This window comes from Peromyscus californicus, unplaced genomic scaffold (assembly GCF_007827085.1).
Source record: "Peromyscus californicus insignis strain IS unplaced genomic scaffold, ASM782708v3 Scaffold_12__1_contigs__length_115047231, whole genome shotgun sequence".
Classification (NCBI taxonomy): domain Eukaryota; kingdom Metazoa; phylum Chordata; class Mammalia; order Rodentia; family Cricetidae; genus Peromyscus; species Peromyscus californicus.
Window position 1 is genome coordinate 48,888,010 of NW_026294413.1, and position 27,002 is coordinate 48,915,011.

At 40.9% G+C, this 27,002-nt stretch overlaps 1 protein-coding gene across 3 annotated transcripts in view; it reads left to right on the forward strand.

The window, feature by feature from the left end:
• Window positions 1-14,530, forward strand: part of Lrrc63 (leucine rich repeat containing 63) — a 37,475-nt gene extending 22,945 nt beyond the window's left edge. For 2 of the 3 annotated variants that reach the window (XM_052732743.1, XM_052732742.1), the window contains 3 exons: window positions 2,656-2,739; window positions 11,841-12,080; window positions 13,830-14,530. In XM_052732743.1, coding sequence (XP_052588703.1) covers window positions 2,656-2,739; window positions 11,841-12,080; window positions 13,830-14,070 — 565 coding nt within the window. In that variant the 3' untranslated portion in view covers window positions 14,071-14,530. The remainder of the gene's footprint in view (window positions 1-2,655; window positions 2,740-11,840; window positions 12,081-13,829) is intronic. The other variant, XM_052732744.1, reaches the window with a different exon arrangement.
• Window positions 14,531-27,002: the final 12,472 nt, after the last annotated feature.

Genomic DNA, 27,002 nt, shown 5'->3' on the forward strand with positions numbered 1-27,002 from the left:
CAAGGGAACTTTATTTTCTGGTTCAGTGTATTCAGTATCCTTTATGCTTCATGTACTTTGACAGGTACCTCATTTAGGTTAGGAAATTTTTCTTCTGTGATTTTATTGAAAATATTTTCTAGGTCTTTGATCGGCGTTTCTTCTCCTTCCTCTATTCTTATTATTCTTAGATTTGGTCTTTTCATAGTGTACCAGATTTCCTGGATGTTTTTTAGATTTAATATTTTCTTTGACCAGTGTATTCATTTCTTCTATTGTGTCTTCAACACCTGAGAGTATCTCTTCCATCTTTTGTATTCTGTTGGTGATGCTTGCCTCTGAGGTTCCTGTTCGAGTTCCCTAAATTTTCATCCCCACATTTCCCTCAGTTTAGGTTTTCTTTATTGATTCTGTTTTCACATTCAGATCTTGACCTGTTTTATTCATTTTCTTCTACCCTTTGTGTTTTCATAGATTTTTTTAAAAGATATTTATTCATTCTCCTTCTCAGAGGCTATTTTAAGGACTTTTCCTTAAAATATGTTGCAACAATCGGGGCCTGCTATGGTAGGGTTGCTGAGCCTGATGGAGACAGATTGTTCTGGCTGTTAGTAATTGTGTTTTTATACTGACATCTAGACTTTGGGGCTTGGGAAGATTGTAACTCTAGGTGCTGGTACCTGGTCTTGTCTTTCCCACCCCCCCTTGGTTTCTGTTGCCCTCTCTGGTTCTTAGGAGAGTGTGGTGGCTGTTTGTTGCCTGGTAGGAAATTCTGCTGGGATCCTGATGGATGTGGCCACTGGGGTTTCCAGGTAAAATCTGTTTCTAGGAATTGGGAGCTGACACTTACAAATGGGGATGGGCTGGGGAGGTCCACAGCAAGGGAAAAAAAGCAGGGTACTCTACCAGGATTTGCTTAGTTCCCTGGGAATGGAATCAGAGAGTGAGGAAAGGTCACAACAGATGATCTTCTACAGAAATGGGAATGAGACTGGGAGATTGGATTTGGAGGATCAGAGGGAGAGTGAAGATCTGTAGTCAGCCTACCTGCTTCCTGACCAGACTAGCTTGTGGGTTCCTAGGGAGTGCAACCTAGAGTTGGTGGCTGGGATATTGGGATAAGTGAGGGGAAGGAAGTTTGAAGGAGATGATCTGTGATCCACTGGCAGTGAGGCAGAGAGGAAATCCCTGAGGCAAAAAAGCAAAATATGATCTTGAGTTGAAAAAACAGAGCAGATAGCATCAACATTTTATTTACAGAGATGAAAAAGAAATTGCGGCTGACCACTGAATTGACAAGGGTTACCTTACATTTCCCTAATCAATGTCACCAGTTTCTCAGAGAAAGAATTTAGATTAACTGGGGTTCATTCATTTCTGATTTACTCAGTGAGACATTGGATAGATAGAAGTAGAAGGTGGAATTCCTGGTCTCCAGAACCTCATAGTTGTACAATGGGACAGGGGCCAAGCAAGGTGAACGGACACACAGAAGTGTCATTTCCTCCAGTTGAAAAGATTTGGAAAGCGCACTGTGCAGGGACAACATCTGGGTTAAGATTTCAAACACGAGAAGACAAAGACCAGAGTCAAGTTTGGGCAGATGCTGCATGGGATTTAGATACTTGTAGCAAATAAATGGTGCATCACAGGGAAGTATGGGATGGGAAGTGACAGGTAAGCTACGAAAGTAATCAAGGGCAGGATCATGAAGATCTCCATCTGCCATGCTGGAATAGTGGGAAGTTAGTAAAATTCTGTGTTCGTAATGCTTTAGCTAAAAGACCATGCAAGTAATATTTCAGGTCATTTGTGTAGGAAGAGGCAGCTTTTGAGAACAGTACATATAGAATGGAGAGGGGGTTACCAGGGACAGTGATCAGTATCCTACTTAGCCGTTCAACTCCAGTCCTTAAGAAATGATTTCTGTTTGCATCCCCCAGGAGACAGACTCATGGTGCCGTAGTTGTGTGCTATAGAGCCATTCCATCCTTCAGTTCTTACTTTGGGCACTTAACTTGATGGGACAAAAAAGTCAAGGGTGTTTCACTAGGAAAGTCTTCATACAGTTGGGTTGAGCAAAGTCCCTCAAAAGCCCAGGTCCACATAAAATCTCAGAATGTGACTTTATTTTAAATTATAATATGTAAATGAATTTTTCTTTCAAATTAAATGGGATCATTCTGAATAAGGGTGGGCCCTATATAGCCCGTGTCCTTGGAAGAAGACCCTGTGAAGTCAGAGACAAAGGTTGCTATAAGCCAGGGAAGGTAACCCTGGGGAGCTAGGAGAGGGAAGCCTCCAGAAGGACCTCATTCCTCCCGCAGCTGGATGCTGGAGTTCTGGCTCCTGAATCATGGGAGGCTGTGGGTCTGTTGCTTCTGGCTAGCCAGAAGTCAGGCAGGAAACTAACATGGAAACCAAGAAAAACCTTCAGATGACAAAAGGCTCTTAGCTGTCTTTTGTTAGTGAGGCTTTTCCCACTCCAATATCTCCAAGCAATCTTCATGGACAGAGGAATCATTTTTAGAGGTGTTCATGGAGTGTATACTACCCATAATGAAAAGAAGTCAAAGTAACTCTCAGCGTCTTAGGAAAATGTTTAATTTCTAGATGTTTTAATTCCCAGTGATAAGGAATTGTCATTACTACAACTAACTATTCTTTCTATTTAAGGTTATTTTGCCTGTATTATCTTGAGGAACTTGATGTTTCCTACAATGAAATTCATAATATTCCAAATGAAATCCGGAAACTCAGGTATTTGCAAAGTAGTAGATACACAGAAAATTATCTGCCCCACTAAGAATGTTTTGGTAATGATAGTGATGAAGAACTTAGTCTTTTTGTTTTAGTCACAGAATATCTAGTGTATAGTGTCTGCAAGATATATTTCCAATGATTTTTTAAAGTAAAATATGGTGATCTTTTAATAGAATAACAAACTATTTTTGTCAACTTTTTGTTGTGGGTATATATAGCTCTTATACATTTCAATTTATACATATATATATAATGTGTATTCAATATATACGTGTGTTTATATAATATATATAGTCAAATTCTTTTACAAATTAATAAAAGTCCTGAATTCATCCATGTCCTATTTTTTGTTTTTGAGACAAGGACTGACTGTGCAGCCCTCGCTGATCTGGAACTCACTGTAGACCAGGCTAGCCTCCAACTCACAAAGATCCGCCTGTCTCTGCTTCCAAACTTCTGGGATTAAAGCCATGTGCCACCATGCCTGGCTCTGTGTCTTATTTTTATTATGACAATAATGACTAATAGGGAAAATATTTTTCAGTGCCAAGATTATTTATCTTTAAGATTAATTTATATAATTGCCTTTCCCTCTTTCAGCACATACAAACACAAACTTGACAAGTTAATTGCAGTTGTTTGGAGTTATACAAAATTTTTGTTGACAGTGTTTACTTATATTTTAAAACATATTATCAGGGCTAGAGACATGGCACAGTGGTTAAGAGCCTTTACTGTTCTCCCAAGTTCAGTTCCGAACACCAATACTGGGTGGCTCATAACCCCCTGAAACTCAAGCTCCAGGATCAGATGCCCTCTTCTGGCCTCCAAGGGCACTGCACACATGTACACACACATACACACACACACACACACACACACACACACACACACACACAAATATAAATAATAAAACTAAAAACTAAAACATATGTTCTTAATCTTTCAAATCTTTTAAAAGATTTTATTTTAAATTACATATCTGTATGTATGAGATTGTGTGCATGTGAGGACAGGTGCCTGGAGAGGCCAGAGGCACTGAATTCCCCGGAGTTGGAGTTACAGGCAGTTGTAAGCCAGCTGATGTGGGTACTGGGATTGAAACTCAGTCCTTAGCCAGAGCTAAGGTAGGTGCTCTTAGCCACTGAACTGTCTCTTTAGCCTCTCAAATCTTACTTTACGTCCCTCATAAGAAATTATGACTCACTTCAGAATTTCCATAATAACGGTCTCCAAGTATTTCAAACCGTGTTTCCATACATAATATTTCTGTTCTTTCCATTATTTGCTGATTAAGGTAGATACAGGATAGAAAAGATGTACTGTTTTAAACTAAATTAAAAAAATCAAACTGTATAACCAAATTCCACTATGAGTTCTCCCTGCCTAATTGGTTTCCTTAGAACACAATCATATCTTCAGCAAAACAAGAAAATGGCTTCCTCCGGTTTTCTAATGTTTCTACCAAATTTTTTAAGTATTATGTAGTAATCTTTATATTTTACTAGGAGAATCTGGCCTATTTGTTGTTGTTATGATAGATAGAGTTCATTTTTCTGTGTATTTACTAGTCTTAGTCATGGTCTCTATTACTGTGAAGAGACACCATGACCACAGCAACTCTTATAAAGGAAAATATTTGATTGGGATTGACTTACAGTTCAGAGGTTTAGTCCATTATTGTCATGGCAGGAAGCAAGGCAGATGCAGGCAGACATGGTGCTGGAGAAGGAGCTGAGATTTCTACATCTTGACTCATAGGCAACACAAAGTAGTCATTCTTCACTGGGCATGGCTTGAACATATATGAGCCTCAAAACCCACCTCCACAGTGACACACTTTCTCCAACATGGCCACACCCACTCCAACAAAGCCACACCTCCTAACAGTGCCACTCCCTTTGGGGGCCATTTTCTTTCAAACCATCACATTCCATTCCTGGCCCTCTAAGGCTTGTAGCCACATCATAATGTAAAAAGGCATTCATTCCAACTTCAAAAGTCCCCATAGTCTATCACAGTCTCAACAATGTTTAAAAGTCCAAAGGTCAAAGTCTCTTCTGAGATTCATGAAATCTCTTAACTGTAATCCCCTATACAATCAAAATCAAAAAACAGATCACATACTTTCAACATAGAATGGCACAGGATATACATTACCATTCCAAAACACAGGGAAGGGAGCATAGTGAGGAAATACTAGACCAAAGCAAGACTGAAAACCAGCTGGGCAAACTCCAAACCATGCATCTCCATGTCTGATGTCAAAATGCTCTTCATAGCTCCAACCTCCTTTCAGCTTTATTGACTGAAACACACTTCTTTCTCTTTAGGTGGTTCTACTCCATGTTAGCAGTTCTCCTAGCAGATATCCCATGATTCTGGCATCTTTAACATCTTGGGGTCTCCAAGGCAATTCAGGCTTCAACTTCACAGCTTCACACAATGGCCTCTCTAGGCATCCATGTCACCTCTGACAAATGCCTGGCCTCAGCAGCTTTCCTTAGTGGCTAAAGCAAATTCTATAACCCTTTTGTTCTATCCTTAAAGCCAGAACCATATGGCTGAAGCTGCCAAGTTCTGCTGCTTGCTAGGGCTGGAACATGGCCCCCTTGTTTAATGTCACCTTCCCCAGTTTTCTGTTTTTCATGGTTTCTTTCACTGCCTAAGCTTGGCTGTCCTGGAACTCGCTCTGTAGACCAAGCTGGCCTCAAACTCAGAGACCTGCCCACCTCTGCCTTCTGAGTGCTGGGATTAAAGGTGTGCACCACCACACTGAGCTCCAATGTTTTCTTTAATTCTTTTTTACTTACTGGAAACTTATCTGGGTGGGATCTTGTCCTGAAGTCACTACTACCTTCATTCCATTTCTTAATCTGTTCATTTCACTGAACCCAAGATTTAGCTCTATTCCACCTCCTGGTGCCCCTTTACTCAATCTGCACATTTTGTATTTTTATCTGCTTAGTTTTTCATTATAAATCTTCATTAGAGTTAACTCTAATGACCACACAGACAGAGTCTATACTAGGATGTTTTGAGATTTCCTCTGCCAATAGAATTAATCCAAAACTCTTCACTTTAGCCTCAGGGAGACTCTTTGGACAAGGGCTAAAAGCAGCCACATTCAGGCATAAAATATCCTGGAAATCTGGGAAACTATGAAAAGACCAATGGTATAGAGGAAGAAGAAGAAACCTAAGTCAGAGGCACAGAAAATATTTTTAAACAAATCATAGAAGAAAATTCCCCCCAATCTAAAAAGAAGAAGAAGACATGCCTATCAAAGTACAAGAAGCCTACAGAACACCAGTTAGACAGGATCAGAAAAGAAATTCCCCATGACATGTAATAATCAAAACACTAAATGTACAGAACAGAAAACAACCCCAAAAAAAGGATATCAAAAGCTGCAAGGGAAAAACCCAAGAAGTCACATATAAAGGCATGCCCATTAGACTTTTCAGTGGAGATTCTGAAAGCCCTAAGGACTGGGGTGCATGTTCTACAAACTTGTAGAGACCATGGACGGCAGCCCAGACTGTTAAGAGCTGTCAGAGCCATCAATCACAACAACAGAAAGAGAAACATCCGTGATAAAACCAAATTGAAGCAATTTCTATCCATGAATCCAGTTCCACAGAAAACTCTAGAAGGAAAACTTCCATCTGCAGAGGTTAACTACACCCAGGACACAAGGAATGAGTAATCCAAGAACAGTAAATCAGAAAAGTTGGAACTATACCCATACCACAACAACAAAATAACAAGAATCAATAAATACTGCTCATTAATAATTCTCAGTGTTAGTGCTCTCAATCCCCCAATAAAAAGACACAAACAGATTGGATTAGAAAACAGGATCCATCTTTCTGCATCCAAAAAGTACACCTCACCTTGAAGAATAGACAGCAACTCTGGGTAAAAGGATGGAAAAAGGTATTTCAAGCAAATGGACCAAGGAAGCAAGCAAGTGTAGATATTTTAATACGTGACAGAATAGATATGAGACAAACTAATCAGAAGACATAAGGAAGGACACTACATAATCATTATGGGAACAATCCACCAAAAGGAACAAAGAAACAATAATATACAATGGGGAAAAGAGAGCATCTTCAACCAATGTTGCCTGTGAAACTGGATGGCTGCGTATAAAAGAATTAAAATAGATCTGTATTTATCTTCTTGCCCAAAACTCCATTCGAAATCAAAGACTGCAACATAGAAACACATAACCTGGGTTGGATAGTTTTGTGTCAACTTGACATAAGCTAGCATTACCTGAAAGAAGGGAACCACAATTGATAAAATGCCTACGTAAGATCTAGCTCTAAGGCATTTTCTCAATTATTCATTGTTGGAGGCAGGTCCAGGTCATCGTGGGTAGTACCATCCCTGGGCTGGTGGTCCTGGGTTCTATAAGAAAGCAGGCTGTGCCGGGCGGTGTGGCACACGCCTTTAATCCCAGAACTCGGGAGGCAGAGGCAGGCGGATCTCTGTGAGTTCGAGGCCAGCCTGGGCTCCAGGAAAGGCGCAAAGCTACACAGAGAAACCCTGTCTCGAAAAACCAAAAAAAAAGAAAGAAAGAAAGCAGGCTGATGACCTGAGCTAGTTGGAGCTCACTGACTCTGGGCTGACAGCTGGGGAACCTGCATGGGAACAAACTAGGCCCTCTGAATGTGGGTGACAGTCATGTAGCTTGGGCAGTTTGTGGGGCCCCTGGCAGTGGAACTAGGATTTTTCCCTAATGCGTGAACTGGCTTTTTGGAGCCCATTCTCAATGGAGGGATACTTTGCTCAGCCTTGATACAGGGGGAAGGGGCCTGGTCATTTCTCAACTTGTTATGCCAGCCTTTGTTGACTCCCCGTGGGAGGCCTTACTCTCTCTGAGGAGTGGATGTTGGGGGCAGGGGAAGGGGGAAGTGGGGAGTGAATGGGAGGAGGGGAGGGAGGAGGAACTATAGTTGGTATGTAAAATGAAAAAAAAAACCTTTTAAATAAAAAAGAAAGAAAGAAAGAAGGCGGAGCAAGCCATGGGGAGCAAGCCAGGAAGCAGTGCCCCTCCATGGCCTCTGCATCAGCTCCTGCCTCCAGGTTCCTGCCCTGCTTGAGAGCTCTTGTCTTGACTTTCTTAGATGGTGAACTGCGATGTGGAAGTGTAAGCCAAACAAACCCTTTCCTCCCCACCTCGCTTTTTGGGCATGGGGTTGAGTTGAAGCCTATAGGATAGGAGAACATCTTTACCAATTATACCTCTTATAGAGGGTTAATGTCTAGAATGCTTGAAATATTAAAACAAGCAAACCTGAACATCAAGAAAACAAACCAGTTACAAAATGTGGGGGACAGAACTAAACAGAGACTTTGCAAAAGATGAAACACAAATGATTGAGAAACTCTGAAATAATGCTCCCCATCCTTAATCATCAGGGAAGTGCAAATTAAAACTGCTTTGAGATTTCATTTTGCGCTAGTCAGAAAGGCCAAGATCAATCAAACAAAAGAGAGCACCTGTTGGTGGGGAACGTGAAACTGCTACTCATCACTGGTGGCCGTGCAAATGTGATACACCCACCATGGAAATCAATGTGGATTTTCCTCGGGAAGCTAGGAACCAGGAACCAATACCTAAAGCTCAAGAGCCAAACAAACAAACAAAAACACTCTTGAGCGTGTACCCAGAGGACTCTCCATCCTACCGCTGATCCCTGCTTATCCACATCCATTGCTGTTCTATTCATAGTACCCATGAACTGGGAAAAAGCCTAAATGTCCATCAACTGATGAATGCATAATGAAAATGTGACACATTTACAATAATGGAATATTATTTGGCTGTTAAGAAAAATGAATGATGAAATTTGCACGTAAATGGATAGAGTTAGAAAAAAAAATCATCCCGAATGGTGTAACCCAGAGCCCAAAAGACAAACATTGTATTTAAGGTGTTTTCTCATATGTGAATGTTAGCTTGTAACCTTTCAATATGCGTGCTAAAATCTAAATAACCACAGAGGTTAGGCGCCTAGTAAGGCACTAGTTGGAAGCAGAGGATCTCCCATGAGAGGGAAAATAGAAAAGAATGTTCTGGAGAGGTAAATGGGAAAGTAGGAGGATTAAATAGGAAGGTGGATGGATGAAAAGGGTAACGGAGGAAATACAGGGAGGGACAACCAACACTGAAGGTCATTTGAAAAAACATAGAAATTTACTACTGTAGAAGCTTCCTAAAATATAGACATATATAGAAGGAATCTAAATGGAGTCATCAAATAATGGGGGAGACAATGGCCCCTAGACATCTTTTTCACCAACTAAAATATCCAATGCCAGGAATAGGTTACATCTTGTTGAGTCGTCAGCCAAAGGGGTCACATGAAACCTCCCCAAACATCATAGGTTATTGCCATGGTTATTGGTTGCCTTCCACAACCTTATGGTAAGGGCCCATTGTTGAAGACCCTGCTTATTTATTTCATGGATCATGGAGAAGTCAAGCTAGTTCCTAACTAGAAGCTTCATCCCTACTGACTAGGATTCATGGTGCTGGAAGGTTCGCATGCTACCAGAGGATAAAAGTGACCATCCACCTACTACAAACACTGGGAACCTACAACAGTGACCTGTCTGCGAGATGTACTGGCATAATGATGGCACACATGTTATAGGAGTAACCAACCACTTTCCAATTGTATTTAAGGTCTACTCCATGAAATGAAACCCATACCTGATGCTAAACTGACCAAGAGCCTGAGACTAGATAGTCCATAGACCTAGGTAAAACCAAATACCACTATTTTGCTAAAGGAACATAGCAATAAAATGACTCATGATGACATTCTGGATAGAGATAGATCAGTGCCTTGCTCAGCCATTAACAGAGAAACTTCTTGCAGTATATGGGAACTAACACAGAGATCCAAAACTAAACAATGTGCAGAGAGTGAGAGACTTTGGAGCCACTAAGTCTTAAATGGGATGTCTTCATAAGACTCTACCCCTCAAAGTTTAGGGATCTGTGCAGAAGAGGAGGTAGAAAGATTGTAAGACCCAGAGATGCTGGATGACTCCAAGGACAGTATCTTCCAGACACGGCAGGACTGATGCACATATGAACTCACAGGACCTGGCTGCATGCAGAAGACCTGCACAGGTTCTAGCCAGACAGGGTCCCAGCACCAAGAGGGGGATGTGGATGGTAGTATTTCATTCCTAACCAATAATTATTTGCAACTGATCCATGCTGGCAAAGGGAAAATCAAAGTTTTACCCATGGAATCTCATTGGATATAGTAACCACACCCCAGGGCAGGCTCCATGCCTATGATTAGTTAGCCATCACCAAATGAATTCCATGTTTGTTGTTGTTGTTGTTGTTACTTGTGTAGTTTTTTGTTTTGTGTGTGTGTGTACTTTTTTTTTGTTTTGGCATTTTTATCTTATTTTGGCTTTTGGCTTTGTAGGGTTTTTTTATTTTTATTTTTGTGTGTGTGTGTTTAAAGAGAAAGAGAGATAAAGATGGGTGGGTAGGGAGGTAGAGGGATCTGGGAAGAGTTAGGGTAGGGGAAGAAACATGATCAAAACATATTGTATGAAATAATGTTAATAAAGAGTATAGGAAGTATGTAAATGTTCAGGTCATAGCAGTACTCTGCTACTGACCCCTAGGTTTGTGTAGCCTGTAGAGGGAACATGATTGTGTACATTCTGTCTTTCAGGACAAAATAGGAGCTTGGGGTTTGCCTCACATATAGTTGACCACAAGAATAACAGTAGTCAAGCTGTATTTGAAGAGTTGCCCAATCTCTTTGTTTGAAACTTTGATCTTATTTTACTTTTGTCAGAAAGAGTTACCATTAGAGAACCCCATGTGGGGAAAAGGGTTTATGAGACTAGATTGTCAAAGAGAGTTCAGAAGCCCCCACCTGCTCAACTACCTAGAGGCCTGTTTGCCTGTAGAGTGTTCTGACAATGACTTGCTATTTGTATGTCTCTGGTTTACAGAAACTTTCCTGTCTGTGTAGATGTAACCGTCTTTTAAAATAAGAAACACAGAGCCAAATGCAGAGTTAAAAGTCCAAGAGGTCAGAGCAGTAGCTGAGACCTGAGACTTAAAACTGCCTTTCTTACCCTTCGCTGCCACTGCCGTCCTTCCACTCAGAAAGAGACCTACTTCCTGTGTGTCTGCCCTTTTATTGACTTTCTGTTCTGCCTTCTCATTGGTTGTAAACCCAACCACATGACCTCCTCATCACTGTCTGTCTATACAGACCTCCAGGTCTTCTAAGGTTGGTATTGAGATTAAAGGCATGTGTCTCCATGCTGGCTGCATCCTTAAACACACAGAGATCTGCCTGTCATGTGATCGGATTAAAGGTGTGTGCCACCACTGCCCAGCTTCTGCTATGGCTTGCTATTAGCTCTGACCCCCAGGCAACTTTCTTTATTAACAAACAAATAAAATCACATTTCAGTACAAATAAAATATCATCATATGTCTACTTTCACCAATCATTAGAAAAGAGATAAATGACTGCAGGAAACATCACTGAGGCAATGAGAAAAATCAGTCATGTTCATTCTTTGAGTAAAGGGAAAGGATTGTTAGAAACAATTGACACAGTGAAAAGTAAGGGGACCAAACTGCCAAGAAGTGAAAGCATAACGTAACAGTATGTGGTGAGGTTACATATTTCACTGTTTTTATTAGGCGTTAATGAAAAATAGACATTGGTGTTCAGTTTGTCATTGAAAATAACATTTTTCTGTATGTCGCCACACTGTTTTTGTGGTGTAACACTGTTTAGTCTTCCTGCATTTGTGACTTTTTCTTTTTCCAGAGTAATGACAGTTGGCAAAGACCCCCCCCAATGTATGCATCAACTTCCTGTTCACACAAATGCACTTCTTTGTATAATAATGGATTGGTTCAGTTGTTTTATAAGGAAATTCTCTTGATTCTAAGAAAATATTAAAATAGATGCTTTACTACCATCAGTTTTGGTGCTAGGTTTCAAAAATGCCAATGCAGAAATTTGCATCAATATTATAAATTGTATGATTATTTTGTAAAATACAATTTCTGTTATGTACAGATCACTTGAGAAGCTGAATGTTGATGGGAATTACATGACTTCTTTTCCACCTGGGATTTTAAAGCTTAAGTTGACCAAACTCCAGTTTGATAATACATTCACTAATAGTAATTTTTGGATAGATTATTGCTGGAATGACCCCCAACCACTAAGTCAAATTTGTTCTTGGTTCATTGTCAAAAATAATCTACATAGAATTCCTGGTTTCATCCCAAAGAAAGTTCAAAAGTGTCTAAGAAGGTGAGTAATTTCAAACATGCTTTTTATCAAAGTACACTTCTAAGTATTTTACTAACACACACACACACACACACACACACACACACACACACACACACACACACACACACACATCTTCCTTTACCCATTCTTGCTTTGCAAGTATACTAAAGTACTCTAAATCAGTCCCGTTTTATAACATTCTCCAGTTATTTCTGAAGTTCAGTGATGGTGGACAGTATCTAATTCATCCATTATTTAAACCTCTTCTGTGAATTACTAAATACACAGAAGAGATTCATTTCCCAAATTGTTTAGTCCCAAGGGATATGCTTTACTCTATTCTGCCCTGAGAAATACCAGGAGTAGATAAGGCTTTTTTTTTTTTTTTTTTTTTTTTTTTTTTTTTGCATTGAGAATCAATGAACAATTAGCACTTTGCTACCTAATCCCAAGACTAGGGTCATTAGGGTCCACTCAGATGTTATATAATTAATTTGACTATGTAAGTAAAGAAATCATTATCATCATTGCTGGGACTATGGATTGTACAAATATTTATAGTTTGTCCAAGTAAAATGGTTTCCCAGGAATGTATAAAAGACCAGTATTGACTCAATAAAGACAAATACAGCATAGCTTTGATCTTGACTGTTCCTCAGAGAACCATGTACCAAAGTCCTTATCCCCACAGTGCTGCTACTGGGAGATTAACAGCCCTTAAGAGGTGGGGCCTAGTGAAAGAGTCACAGGTCCTGGGAGAGCATGCCCTTTAATGGAACTGTGGGGTCCCAGTTCCTTTTGCTTTTTGGCCATAAATGCTACTGACTCCCACCATGATATGAGAATATGGCTCAGTAATAGGGTGCTTGCATAGTATCCAGAAAGGCTTGGATTTAATCAAAATACCTTTTTTTTGGGGGGGGAGGTTTCTGTTGTTGTTTTTTGTTTTTTCGAGACAGGGTTTCTCTGTGTAACTTTGCACCTTTCCTGGAACTCGCTTTGTAGACCATGCTGGCCTCGAACTCACAGAGTTCCACCTGCCTCTGCCTCCCGAGTGCTGGGATTAAAGGCATACGCCACCACTGCCCAGCTCACTTTTCAATTATAATGCACTGTGCACATGTATTTTTGCTTTAGAAAACAGGTTCCTTGCACACATATTTAATCTGTTGCTCCCCTGTATTAGGACTTAAATTTTGACTTAATAGTATGTAGATGAACAGTTTTATTAAATAAGAAACAGAGCCAATTGCAGAGTTAAAAGCCCAGAGGTCAGAGCAATAGCCAAGAGCTAAAAACTCTTTCTTACCGTCACTGCCACTGCTGTCCTTCCCCTCAGAAAGAGACCTACTTCCTGTGTGTCTGTCCTTTTATTGACTTTCTGTTCTGCCTTCTCATTGGTTGTAAACCCAACCACATGACCTCCTCATCACTGTCTGTCTATACAGGCCTCCAGGTCTTCTAAGGTTGGTATTGAGATTAAAGGCATGTGTCTCCATGCTGGCTGTATCCTTGAACACAAGGAGATCTGCCTGGCTCTGCCTCCCAAGTGTGCCACCACCGCCCAGCTTCTGCTATGGCTTGCTATTAGCTCTGACCCCTAGGCAACTTTCTTTATTAACATACAAATAAAATCACATTTCAGTACAAATAAAATATCACCATAATAATAGGCACCTTATGTAGATGTAAGCTCAATAAAAGCGAAGCATTAATTTTTACCTTAGTAGAAACTCAAAATATCCATTTGATGTTTCTTTTTTTCAGCACATCCAGGTGTGATTGGTGTCATGGTCCCAAGTTTGGTGAAGGGTTTCGCATCATCCGGTCCTGTGATATGTTTGGAGCAACGCAGATTCCTATTATGTTCTATGTCTGCTGTTCTTCCTGCTATGTGGAGATCAGGGAAAGCAGTTTTATTTTAGAAGGTTTTCCTTGTAGAAGAATAGTTCTAAATATGGACTGGATAAAAGAAGGGAGAGTTAGCGATGTATCATTTTATTTGTAAAGTCCACAAACATTTATGTATAAGTAACTCATCTCTTAGAGCACAGGTTCCGTGTGGAGACCTACAGGTCTTTCTCCACTGAGTTCCCTCTGTGATCCTTCTCCTCATGAAAGTCTGATTGTTAGGAATCATTGCAGAATTGTGACTCAAGGACTAGAAAAGGCCTTTGGAGTTCAGTGAGGATCTTGAGAATTTCCTGGAGAACATGTTTACAGTAAGAAAAAAAAATGTTCAAAACATTTGCGAAAAGGGCTGTGTCTTACATCTTGTCTTTTCACGAACCCATATTCAGTGAACAGGCTAGCAGCTCGAAGTCATCACAGAGAACTCTGTCGCATGAGGCTGCAAAGTTATGTGTCCAGGTATCCAATGTTAGTTTGTGCATTTCTGTGAAAACCTGTCCAATGCCGACCATCTCAATTGGTTTTCTTTTGAGAATAAAAGATTATTTCCAAATCGATTTTTTTTTTATTGGTTTCCCTGCCTCTTAGAAAGCTAGTACAATCTACAGTGGTTACCTTGGCCTTTAGCCCACAAAGCTGACACTAACTCCATGGACCAGTCCTGAGTTTACCATATCCTTCAATGATAGCCAAACAAGGAAGCAGAACTCACATAACCACACTGCCAAGCAGCATCCACCTGAAGTGGAACTTGAGTTCATTTTGAAAGCTGGAGAGATGGCTCAGCAACTAAGAGCACCTCTTGCTCTTGTAGAGGACCCAGATTCAGTTCCCAGTACCCACACAACTCTGATTCCAGGGGATCTGATGCCTTCTTCTGACCTCTGAGGGCACCAGACATGCATGTGGTGTACATAGATACATGCAGGTAAAATACTCAGACACATAAAATTAATTTTTAAAAAAATGGTTAAGAGTTATTTTGTTTAAAAGAGGTGTGGTGGTTTGAATAAGAATGGCCCCATAGACTCATATGTTTGGATACTTGGTCCCTTCCCCCTATTCCTCCTCCCCCATTTGGTGAACTGTTTGGGAAGGATTAGGAGGTGTGGCCTTGTTGGAGAAGCTGTGTCACTGAGGGCTGGCTTTGAAGTTTCAAAAGCTATGTACCATGCCTATAAGCTCTCTACCTCCTGCTCACTGTTTGAGATATGAGCTCTCAGGTGCTTCTGTATCATGCCTTCATTCCAACTATGGAACCATAAGCCAAAGTAAACACTTTTTTTAATAAATTGCCTTGGCCATGCTGTTTTATCACAGCAATAGAAAAGTAACTGAAGCAGCCATCTTCCTCATTCTCTTCATTAAGCTTCTGAGAACCATTCTTCCATCCTTTGGTCTCTCCACAGTCCAGCAGAGCTGTTTTTTTGTTTTTGTTTTGTTTTGTTTTGTTTTGTCCAGGGGTTTCCCTGAGCAAAAGGTGAACACACATTTTGATATAACAGTTTCAAATGGCACATAACTATTTCATGTATGACATGGATTTGTGTGTGTGTGTGTGCTGTTCATTCAGTCTACAGTGGTGATAATTAAATTTAATGAAATGAACTAATTTACATTTTAGCTTGCAATCTTTGCTATCATATAATTAGAGACTGTCATAAAGCACAAACTATGTCACATTTGTGTGTATCATTTTAAGAATATCTAAATTAAAGGTAAAATAACAAAGCAAAATAATTTGTAAGAGGTTTATTTTTAATTATATGTATGTGTGTTGTGGGGGATCTTTGTTTATTGGTGTAGATGCTCACAGAGATTAGACACTTGGGGTCTCCTTGGAGCTGGAGTTGCAGGTAGTTGTGAGCTGTCTAGCATGGGTACTAGGAGACAATGTGTGTCACAGTTCATGCTTTGAACAGCTGAGCCATCTTTCCAGGCCTTGCATATAATTTTCCTGGTTATGGAATCCAATAAACAGATGTCAGAGTTTGCTGAGCAGTATATACTATATTCTCTAGGAAAACAAACTATTTATGATAAGAGAAATAACTACCATATCACACATAGAATCCAGAAAGGGATATTGACAACATGGTAACAAATTAATTCAGTCATTATATGATATGCCTGTAGTCAGAAAATAAGGTAAAAATAACATAAATTAAGTCTTACTGGTGTTTAATCTATTCATGATCATGGTTGCCCTGAAATATGTCCTGAAGGAAGAAATACAAATTGTTTGTTTTTAAAACTAAAAATTGCCCATGCTAAGCAAGCTCTCTACACCCACCCACCCCCCGTATGTCCCTAGCCCTCTGTTTACTTTGAATTTGAGACTAGGTCTTACTAAATTGCCCATACTGGCCTTGAACTCACTCTATTGCCCGGGTAGCCTTGAACCTGTTACCTTCCTGCTTCAGCCTATGGAATAGCTGGGATTACAGGCCTGTACTAAGTGACTATTGAGACTTAGCTTGAGTACCTAGGTAGAAACTGAGACAATAATGTCTTGAGGGAAACGGAAGTATTCCAGAGGCATTTTATAGAAACGGGTGCACACAGACATAGGGACAATGTGAAATGTTCTTGGAGTTGTGTCATTTTGATCAGTACAAGCTCGTTGCAAAGACCTTGTCTAGATCTTCAAGGCAACCGTAACGTGCCAGACATAGTGACTGTATCAAATCTAAAACATACAGTTAAGCTGAAGAAGTAAATCTACCCTGTAATGCCGAGACCCTCTGAATGCCAAAGAAAAATCAGCGTGTGTATATGCTCATACGCATCGATACCCTCTGAATGCCAAGGGAAATCAGCGTGTGTATATGCTCATACGCATTGATACAATTCATTACTGTGCTTGAAAATGGAATTATTTCCATTTTCAGATGCTTCATACCACACCAAAAACTACACTCCAATTTTGGACCTAAAGTTCTAAAACTTTAGAAATAAAAATACGCGGGACCTTTAAGAACTTAGTTCAGCAACAGTATTTGCCGATCACAGGAGGTACTATGTTCAATACCCTGTACACCAAGAAAAAAAATCTCTGCAGGTAAAACTAATCATCCTGCATAAAGTTACAGGGCAAGCAACACACTAAGAATAGAACTGTTCTAGGCCAATAACCAAAGAATCTTGATTGAACATGAGCGAAAAAATTTGAAGCAACAGAGGGAAATATATTGTTTTGTGCAAGTGTCCACAGGCAGGATGGGTCAGAAGCTCAAGCCGTGTCAGTAAGGTGTCATCTGTTTTCCTGTCTGCCTGTCATCTGTCTCCTAGCAACACTTTTAAATTGGCCTTCTACCCAAATGGTCTACTTCCACTCCTGTCTCTGTGATAAAGCTCTGACTGCAGCAGGCTGGGAGGGGCGCAGCAATTAGGATGGCCACATGAATTCTGTCTTTCAAATAGTCTTGGTTTAGTCCCACAAACATTCCTTAGTCTACCATGCTAACATAAAGGTTAAACACATCTCCCCAAGTGGGGGGCAGTTTGTTGGGCAGAAATCTGCTGATACGGGGTTCCACCGGGACATCTTCTCTGATTAGAACACTTCAGGAGCTTTGCAGGCTCAACCCTTGCCAGGAGGATGGAGCGGATGGAGGTTCAGAAGGTCCTTGAGCACATTGGCCAGTGGTTATCATTAGCAGGTGGGCATGTATGAGCTCAGTAATGGTGCCGTAGGTTCAAAGGTCTCCAAAACCAGGGCCACATACAGAGGCCAGTCTCAAAGTCCTCTTGCCAATGGGTGTCAGCAAAGTTGATAGCAGAACAACATTGCAATCCCAGGGGCCACCTCCAAAGTTCCTAGTTTTCATTGCACTATCAGGGCTCACTCTTCAGGCTGGTTCATTGACTTATCAGTGCTATCTTGGGGTTAGTTCATTAGCATATCAAGGCCGGTCTTGGGTTTGCCTGTATCTGAACCACCTTGTAGCAGGCTTTTATGTTACAAGCCCTGCATTATTCCAAATTACAAAAAGCATTTTTTTAAAAAAAACATTTATTTACTTATTATATATACAGTGTTCTGCCTGCATGTATGCCTACACATCAGAAGAGGGTACCAGGTCTCATTATAGATGGTTGTGAGCCACCGTGTGGTTGCTGGGAATTGAACTCGGGATCTCTGGAAGAGCAGCCAGTGCTCTTAACTTCTGAGCCATCTCTCCAGCCCCCAAAAAACAATTTTCAAGTAACACAAAATGGTCTTACTTATGTTCCTAACACTGACCTCTTCTCTGATGACTCTAGATTGCGTCAAGTTGACATAAAACCATCCAGTACAACATACTAATAATTATCACTTTCTGGATAGTGCTATGATTGGCTACACCTGAGTCATGGGCTCATTTCTAGAACTGAGAAAGGCTGGATAAGTCTCTTCTAAAACACAGGGACTAGATTCTCCACAAGAGAATTGTTCCAGAATTGAAAACTGGAGGAGGAAAATGATCTGGGGGAGCTGAAATCTAGAACTGTGGAAAGCCTTTGAACTTACTAATAGCCAATAAGTTGTTCCGTGCCAATAAAGCTAAAAGAGGGACTAACTTCATAAATAGCTACTACAATCAAAATTACATTTATTTTTTATCATAATTCTAAGAATTTTCTGCTTGAAATATTTGTACACATGTGCAAACACATATTTGAAGTTTTTCACTATAAGAATACAAGTATGAAAAGGCAAAAACATTCTTAAGTTTTCACCAATGGTGCAGTCAGTGAAATGTGTTAAATCCATACAAGGCAATAATGCTTGGCAGTCTAAAACTTGAACTTTTTCCTGATAAGGAGAGATATATATCAAGCATTTAAAAAAGTATTTGCTAGGTGTTGGCAATCACCAGCTTGGGTCCCATTCCAAACCCCACCCAGATGTTCGGCTGAGAACTCGGCCCCACTCCTCCCTTTCCAAACCCCACCCAAAGAAAGCCTGCCAAGCAGTAGCTCCTCCCCCAGAGCGCCTCAAGACCACCCCGACAGGATATTGAAGGTCCGGCCGGCAGACTTGCCTCATGGTTTCTCCTCTTCCCCTGAGATCACCCAGGGATGCTTGGCTCATCAAATCTGGACATTTGTTTGTTTGTTTTTGTTTTTGTTTGTTTTTTGAGACAAGGTTTCTCTGTGTAGCTTTGGAGCCTGTCCTGGAACTCACTCTGTAGTCCAGGCTGGCCTCGAACTCACAGAGATCCGCCTGCCTCTGCCTCCCGAGTGCTGGGATTAAAGGCGTGCGCCCCCACCACCCGGCAAATCTGGACTATTAATTTGACTTATTGCACCAGCAGAGTTACCCACTACAGGGGGACTTTTATAATACCTATCACTAGGTAATATAATCACATAACTCAAAATAAAAACAAAGCCCATAGGATTGTGACAATTAGTATCAGCTGTCATCTTGACAGATCTAGGCATGTCTGTGAAGTTTCTAGATTGGGCTGGCTGAGGTAAGAAACACCCTGATGGTGGTAGGCTGTGGTCACACACTGAACAGAAAGCGAGCTGAGCCCCAGCCCCCATCACTCTCTGCTTCCTGACTGCAGATGTGACCATCTGCCTCACACTCCTGCAGCTCTGCCCGCTCTGCCTTCGTGGACTATATCCTTAAACTCTGAGCCGAGCTCCCTTCTCTAAGTTGCTGTCCTGGATGTCAACTTGACACAAGCTAGAGCCAGTCATCAGAGAGGAAGGAGTCTCAATTAAGAAAAGGCTTCCGTAAGATCCAGGTGTATGGCGTTTTCTTAATTAGTGATCAGGTGTGGCAGGCAGCCCACTGTAGGCGGTGCCACCCCTGGGCTGGTGGGCCTCGGTTCTGTAGGAAGCAGGCTGAGCAAACCATGTGGAGCCAGCCAGTAAGCAGACGCCACGGAGGGGAGGCTCCTGCCTCCAGGTTTGTGCCCTGAGTGAGTTCCTGCCTTCATGCTTTTGATAATAAACGATTATCTAGAACTATGAGTAAAATAAACCCTTTCCATCCCAAGTTGCTTTTTGTTCATGGTGTTTCATCACAGCAATAGAAACCCTAACTAACACAGTTGCTTTAGTTAGGTATTTTGCTACAGCAATGAGAAAAGTTACTGATACAAGTATATACCATAAAAATTCTTTGTTTAATCTGGAAGCAATGTATTTATTTCCCTTGTAACCAGAGCTATCTCAAGCCACTTGTACTCTTCCAAGATAATTTATGCATATTAAGTTAATATACAGATGCATTTCTTTAGTATTATATAATATTAGCATGGTATATATTCCTTTCTGCACCTTTCCATTCAGCACTGTTTTTGAGTTAGCTCCACACCAGTACATGAGCTCGTATTCCTTTTATAGTGACTTACCATTTCACTGAGTAACATATATTTTTTTTTCACCAGACCATAACTGTGGTGGTTTGAATGAGAATGGCCCCCAGAGGCTCATATGTTTAAATACTTGGTCTACAGTTAGTGGAATTGTTTGAGAAGGCTAAGGAGGCCTTTGTTGGAAGAGGTATGTCACTTGGGGGGGAGGGGTCAGCTTTGAGGATTCAAAAGCCCAGGCCATCCTAGTTCATGCTCTCTTTCCTTCTGTCTCTTGCTTATGGATCAGATGTTAGCCCTCGGCTACTGCTCCAGTGCCATGCCTGCCTGCCTGCTGCCATGCTCCTGCCATAATTGGTCATGGGCTCTTTTTATTATTAATTACATTTTTTTCATTTATTTTATATACCAACCAGTTTCCCTTCCCTCCTCTCCCCATCCAACTCCTCCCCCCTGTCTCCCATCTACCCTCCCCCATCCACTTCTCCACTTCTCTGTCTCTGTTCAGAAAGGGGCAGGCCTCCCATGGACATCAACAAAGCTTGGCAAACCAAGTAGAGGCAGGACCAAGCTCCTCCCCTGCATCAAGGCTGGGTAAGGGAACCCAGCATGGGGAACAGGTTCCCAAAAGCCAATTCAAGAACCAGGGACAGGTCCTGATCCCACTGCTGGAAGCTGGATAAACAGCAAGCAACACAATTGTCACATGGTCATGGACTCTAGTCCTCTGAAATGGTAAGTCAGCCTCCAGTAAACTCTTTCTTTATAAGTTGCTTTGGTCACGATGTCTCTTCACAGCAATAGAAAAGTAACTAAGACAGGGACTCATGAACTTCTAGCTTTCTGTAAACTCCAATGGAAAAAAAGAGTTTGCACTGACTACCCTTACCTGAAGCATCTATATACCTTATAGATGCATGTTTATATCTGATTGGGAGTTGGGGGAATAGCTATGTTGTTTTATTCATGTTTTGAGTAGGTAGTCCTAGCATGTAATTCCCGGCTCAGAAAATATTTAAGAGACAAGAATGTTTGCCTTTTATTATTTTTCTTCAATTGTCAGTAGTGAACATTGTTAACCAGCATCTTTTACTTATTTTCCTATGTGCCAAGTGCACATAACCATGTAGCCATCCATATATATAAGAACCTCACTTATTCCAGTAAGTCCCTGGACTTTTAGAGGATTTGAGGGTTTGGTGGTTTTGGTTATTATTGTTATTATTATTATCATTTAGGAATTTCATTAGTATCATTTGTAATCTTGTTGAAAATACAGATTCTCAAACCCACGCTAAATCACAACCCTTTGGGGGTTACCCCCAGGAATCCCCTTAACACTTCAGTGGATTCTACAGTTGAGAATCACTGGTTAGAATATGTTGGTTAGATAAAAGATGCAGGCTTGGTGTAACGGACTAATTATCTTCTAATTAGGCTCAGCCAGTTGCTGTTACCATTGAGACACTTTACCATTGAGATGGCTCCGAGGTTAAGAGCACTGGCTTCTCTTCCAGAACACCCAGATTCAATTCCCCATAACCGCTTGTCAGCCCCACAAGGATCTGTAATTCCAGTTCCAGAAGATCTGATTGCCCTCTTCTGGACTTCACAGACACTGCACGCATGTGGTGAGCAAAGGTACAAGCTAGTAAAATACCCATACACACAAAATAAAATTAAAATAAATAAAACGCTTTTTTATAACCAAAGAAAATCTTATAAAAAATATCTGTAAAAGTTATTTCAGGCCCAACCCTGTGATGTTCCTGAGATAATTACTCAGCCAAGTATGGCGGCACTTGGGAGGCAGAGTCTCCATTTGCTGTAAAGAAATATTTTTTTTGTTTTGTTTTGAGGGGTGGTAGCTACACTTATCTGTGGGTATAAGGATAAGATTTAGAACATAGTTAGGAATTAGAGAATGGATAATAATAGATTCTTTTCTAAGGTCCATGACATCAGTAGCCCTGGGAAGCTGGCTAGGGTTCCAGTACCAGGCATAACTGCCCTCATCTTGAGCAGGCCTTAGGGCCAACTAGACAGTTGGTGGTTGCCACCAAACCAACAGGTGAGTGCCACTATTGCACTTTGATGCATATTTTGTCATGATGGTCATTGCTGTGGTTCACAGATGTTGCAGCTGCTGGTCAGGATTGTATGATTGCTTCCCTCCCTTGGCAACTTACATAGTATTTTCTGGAACCATAGAAGCTAGACCACAGGAAAGAGGCTTTCAGGTCAGACACATCTCAAATCATCCAAGCCCTGTGTCCTAAGTGTGCAGTGTCTTTAGCCATATGGGCCTCAACACCTGAGAGGCAACCAAGGACTACAGTGATCATCTATATTGTTGAGGGAGTCACTTGGACTACCCTGAGCAACCATTCGAAATGAGGTTTCTCGTGCCTGGTACTGGGGTTTGTGTTAGTCTGTGGCTCTTGAGGGGGGCATTGTCAGCCCAAGAGACTTCACATCCTTTAAGATTCAAAGGGAGAGAGACAGAAACAGAGTATAATTTTCATGCCTTTCCCCTCCTAGATGTACCCCCATGGTACCTTTATATTTTCCTGGTTTCTGTGGATAACCCATGTTGTCTACTCACCCTGAATATTTGTAGCTGGGAACTTCAGATGAGAGAGAGAGAGCATTCAGAGTTTGTTCCTCTGGGTCTGGGTCACCTCATTCACTATGATCTTTCCTAGATCCATCCATTTACCTTTCAATTTCATGATTCATTACAGTTGAATAGTATTCCCTAGTGTACAGGTACCATATTTTCATTTTCCATTCATCTGTTGAAGAACATTTAGGTTGTTTCCATTCCCTAACTATTGAGACTAGAGCAGCAATAAACATGGGTGAGCCAGTGTCTATGGAGTAGGATATCTTCGGGCATGTGCCAAAGAGTGGACTAGCTCAGTCATGGAAGAGTTTGTTGTTGTTTTTTTTTTTTTTAAGTTTATCCATACTGGCAAGCTTAAATCTTTGCCCAAATCCACACCCATCTTCCTTTGATTTCGGGAGACATTTCTGACATTAAGATCTTCAGATATTGTGCAAAAACTTAAGACTTTGTCTCTGTGATAAAATCTCTCCTCCGTTGTTGACCCTTTGAGCCGCACTGTACAAAGTGCTCCTTTTCCCAAACCCAAACATTGCTGATTCTAGTTAATGATAGAGCGTATTCAGTGCAAATTGATAGATGAAAGTCATGTGCTTGATTTTTATTACTAAGAAATTTGTTTTGTTTCCAGATTAACTAATAATTGTTCTGGCATCTTTCTCTTGGCATTTTTTTTCTAATTTTCCTATTGGAATATTTATTGATCTTAACACAGTGTGCATACATATACACACATACGCATGTGGCAGCAGAGAGAGTAGCCCTCTGCCATACACAGTAAGAACTTGTCCTTAGCTTACATCCTACTTTTTTATTTGATGTAAAGATTTTAAATATTAGACTTTGAAATCTACCACACTGGTCTTTATGTCCTTTATTGACTAGTCTGGCAAGCCCTTCCTCATTCCTTAAATTATTGACCTTCCATTTATTTACTTTCCACGTGAACCAATGAGTCTCTCTCGGAATTTTATCTTTCTAGAAAGCTAAGAAGTTGTGCCTCCAGCCATTGTCTACTTGACCTTCACCCAAGGTTGAAATCCACCTCCATGATCCACGGAAGTCTTGTGTGATCAGCCCTTTGGTTTCATTTCCTATTCTGATCCACTAACTTGTCCATTTAATGCCAATACTGCACACAGTTTTCATTATTTCAATAGAAACCATATCTCAATACTTCTACATTACAAGTTCTAACTTACGCTGTTTTTACACAAAACTTCCCAGGCCCCACCCCCTGCACTGTTGGAGATCAAACCTGGGGCCTCTCACATGCTAGTTCACAGCTCTACCACTGAGCTACACCCAAACTCTGCTCATGTTTTTTTTGTTGTTGTTGTTGTTTTGTTTTGTTTTTCTGATTGCTGTAATCTTTGGATTTGCTTTGTCTTGTTTTCTCCTGTAACTACACCATTTTGGTTAGAAGTACTCTAATTTGAAAAGAACCAATACTCACATACAATATAGTATCTCTCCATCCAGGAACACTGTGTTGGCGCATTTATGTGATGATGATGGCATGCATTTACTTATTAGGGGTTCACATATGTTTGATTTGTTTTAGCTACAGTAAAAATAATGTATCTGTAGTTTGAGGTCTGAATCTTCTGGACATTGTAACTATGAATATCATTACATATGTACCAACTTAAAAAGTATAATTTCCAAGCTCAGAGTTTTGCTGCATGTAGCTCTATGGCATATTTTTTAAGGTCTTGCTCTGTAAATCTGAAAACTAATTCTGTTTGTGCTCTGTTTTTTTTTTTTTAATTGAAAATCAATTTTTTTCACACAATATATTCTGATTACAACTTCCCCTCCTCCAACTCCTCCCAGATCCTCCCCACCTCCCCACTCACATATATAAGGGTATAAAGAAATGTATACCCTTTCTTTCTCTCTCTCATTAGAAAATAAACATACATATAATAATAATAATATTGATGATGATGATGATGATGATGATGATGATGATGATGAGAGAAAAAAACAAACAATCTGAATAGGACAAAACAAACAGGGGGAAGAAGAATAGTAGTAGTAATAATAATAATAATAATAATAATAATAATAATAATATGAGATAAAACCAAACAAATAGGGCAAAACAAATGAACAGAGGGAAAAAGATACACATTCACACCACAGAAATTCCATAAAAACACAAAACTAGAAACCATAATATATAAGCAACAGACCTATAAGGCAAAAACACCAAACCAAACCAAACAACAACAAAAAAATCCTCCAAAAATACAATTGAGTTAATTTTGTGTTGGCCATCTCTTGCTGGGTGTGGGGCCTACCTGTAAGTGTGGTTTGTATACCCAGTAAAATGCCATTGGAGAAAGATAATTTTTCTTTTGCAAGTAGTTATCAATTAGCTATCTTCAAGGTTAAGGATGGGGGCTTGTGTCTACTTCCCCTCTCAGCACTGGGACACCCTCTGGCTTGGACCTGTCCAGGTCCTGTGCATGCTGCCACAGTTTCTCTGTTCGTCCTGTTGTGTGTCTAGAAGGCCTTGTTCCCTTGGTGTCCTCCATCCCCACAGGCTTCTACAATCTTTCTGCCTCTGCTTCTACAGTTCTCTGAGCCATGAGGGGAGAGAATTGATGGAAACATCCCTTTCAGGACTGAGTATTCCAAGATCTCTCACTCTCTGCATACTTTCCAGTTATGGGTTTCTTGTTTTTGTTCCCATCTACTGAAGGAAGAACCTTCTTTAATGATGAGTGAGCAAGACACTGATTTTTGAGGATAGCAGAATGTTGTTATGAGTCCTTTTTATTGCTGCAATCTTTTAGCAGAAGAGCAGTATTTGTTTTCCTCTAGGACCATGGCTTATGTAGTCTCAGGTTCTTGGCCACCTGAGCAGTGATGGGTATGGGTTCCCTCACAGAGCAGGTCCTCCCTAAATCCAGTCAGAGAGTGGTTGGTTGCTCCCACAACTTTTATGCCACGATTGCACCAGCATATCATGCAGTCAAGTCACCACTGTAGACAGAAGGTTTTACAGTTGAGTTGATATTGACTTTCCTCTTCTGGTAGCATGCAGAGCACCTGCCAATATCACGAACACTAGTCGGTAGGGGGGAAGGCTCTAGGTAGGCACACGCTCAGCCTTTCCGTGGTCAATGAGTTATATTGGTATTATCTTCAGCAATAATAGGACTTTACATCAGTTTGTGGAGAGCAACCAATAGCCTTGGCAACAGCGTGAGTTATTTGGGGGTTTCTATGGGGCTCCTTTGTCCCACAACTCCATTAGCTGTAACCCATTCTTAGCACTGGAGGTTTCAGTTGGTGTCACCGAGAGATGTCCGTTTGGGGCTTTGTCTCCCCTGTTATTTGGTGATTCCATTTGCATTTCTTTCACTTATGTATGTATTTTAATAAGCTCCTATTGTAGTAGGTTTCCATATGACCCTCAAATGGTCCTTAGTTAGCTTTCCCTCCCTACATTCCCTCCCTTACTTTCTCCTTCCCTCCCCATTCAATCCTCCATTCTACCACCACCCCCATCCATTCATAACTCTCTATTCTATTGCCCCTTCCTAGGGAGTATGTTCTGGTTTGTTTGTTTGTTTGTTTGTTTTTCCTTTCAGTACCAACAGTCTTTGGGGGAAATCAGTATTCTCAGCCAATTGTGCAAAAAGCCAGGGGTGGGATGGAGGGGCAGGGCTTTCTAAACCTTTGCTATTTATACTTGGAATCTAAGAGAAGTGTGCAGCATCCTCTGCACATCACAACAGATTCAACATCCTCTCGACAGCAGGCACTCCCAAACAGTCCTTGGGTATCTGTGCTTTAACACGAACTCCTCAAGGAGGCAGGGCTTTACTTTGAGATGTTTGAACTCATGCACTTTTGGCCTTTGCACTGATAGCCTGACTCCTTTCCTGCCAGGGCAACGAGTGACTGTTTGAAGATATTACCAGCAAGGACAGGGAGCATTGATGGGGAGAGACCAGTGCCCCACCATGGGACCCAGAGTTTTGAGGGTTCCATATGGTACTGCCTAAGGCCTCTGCTTCCTGCCAGTTCAGGGGATGAAGTACAGAGGCCTGGAGTTTGCTTGCTTCGGAAGCA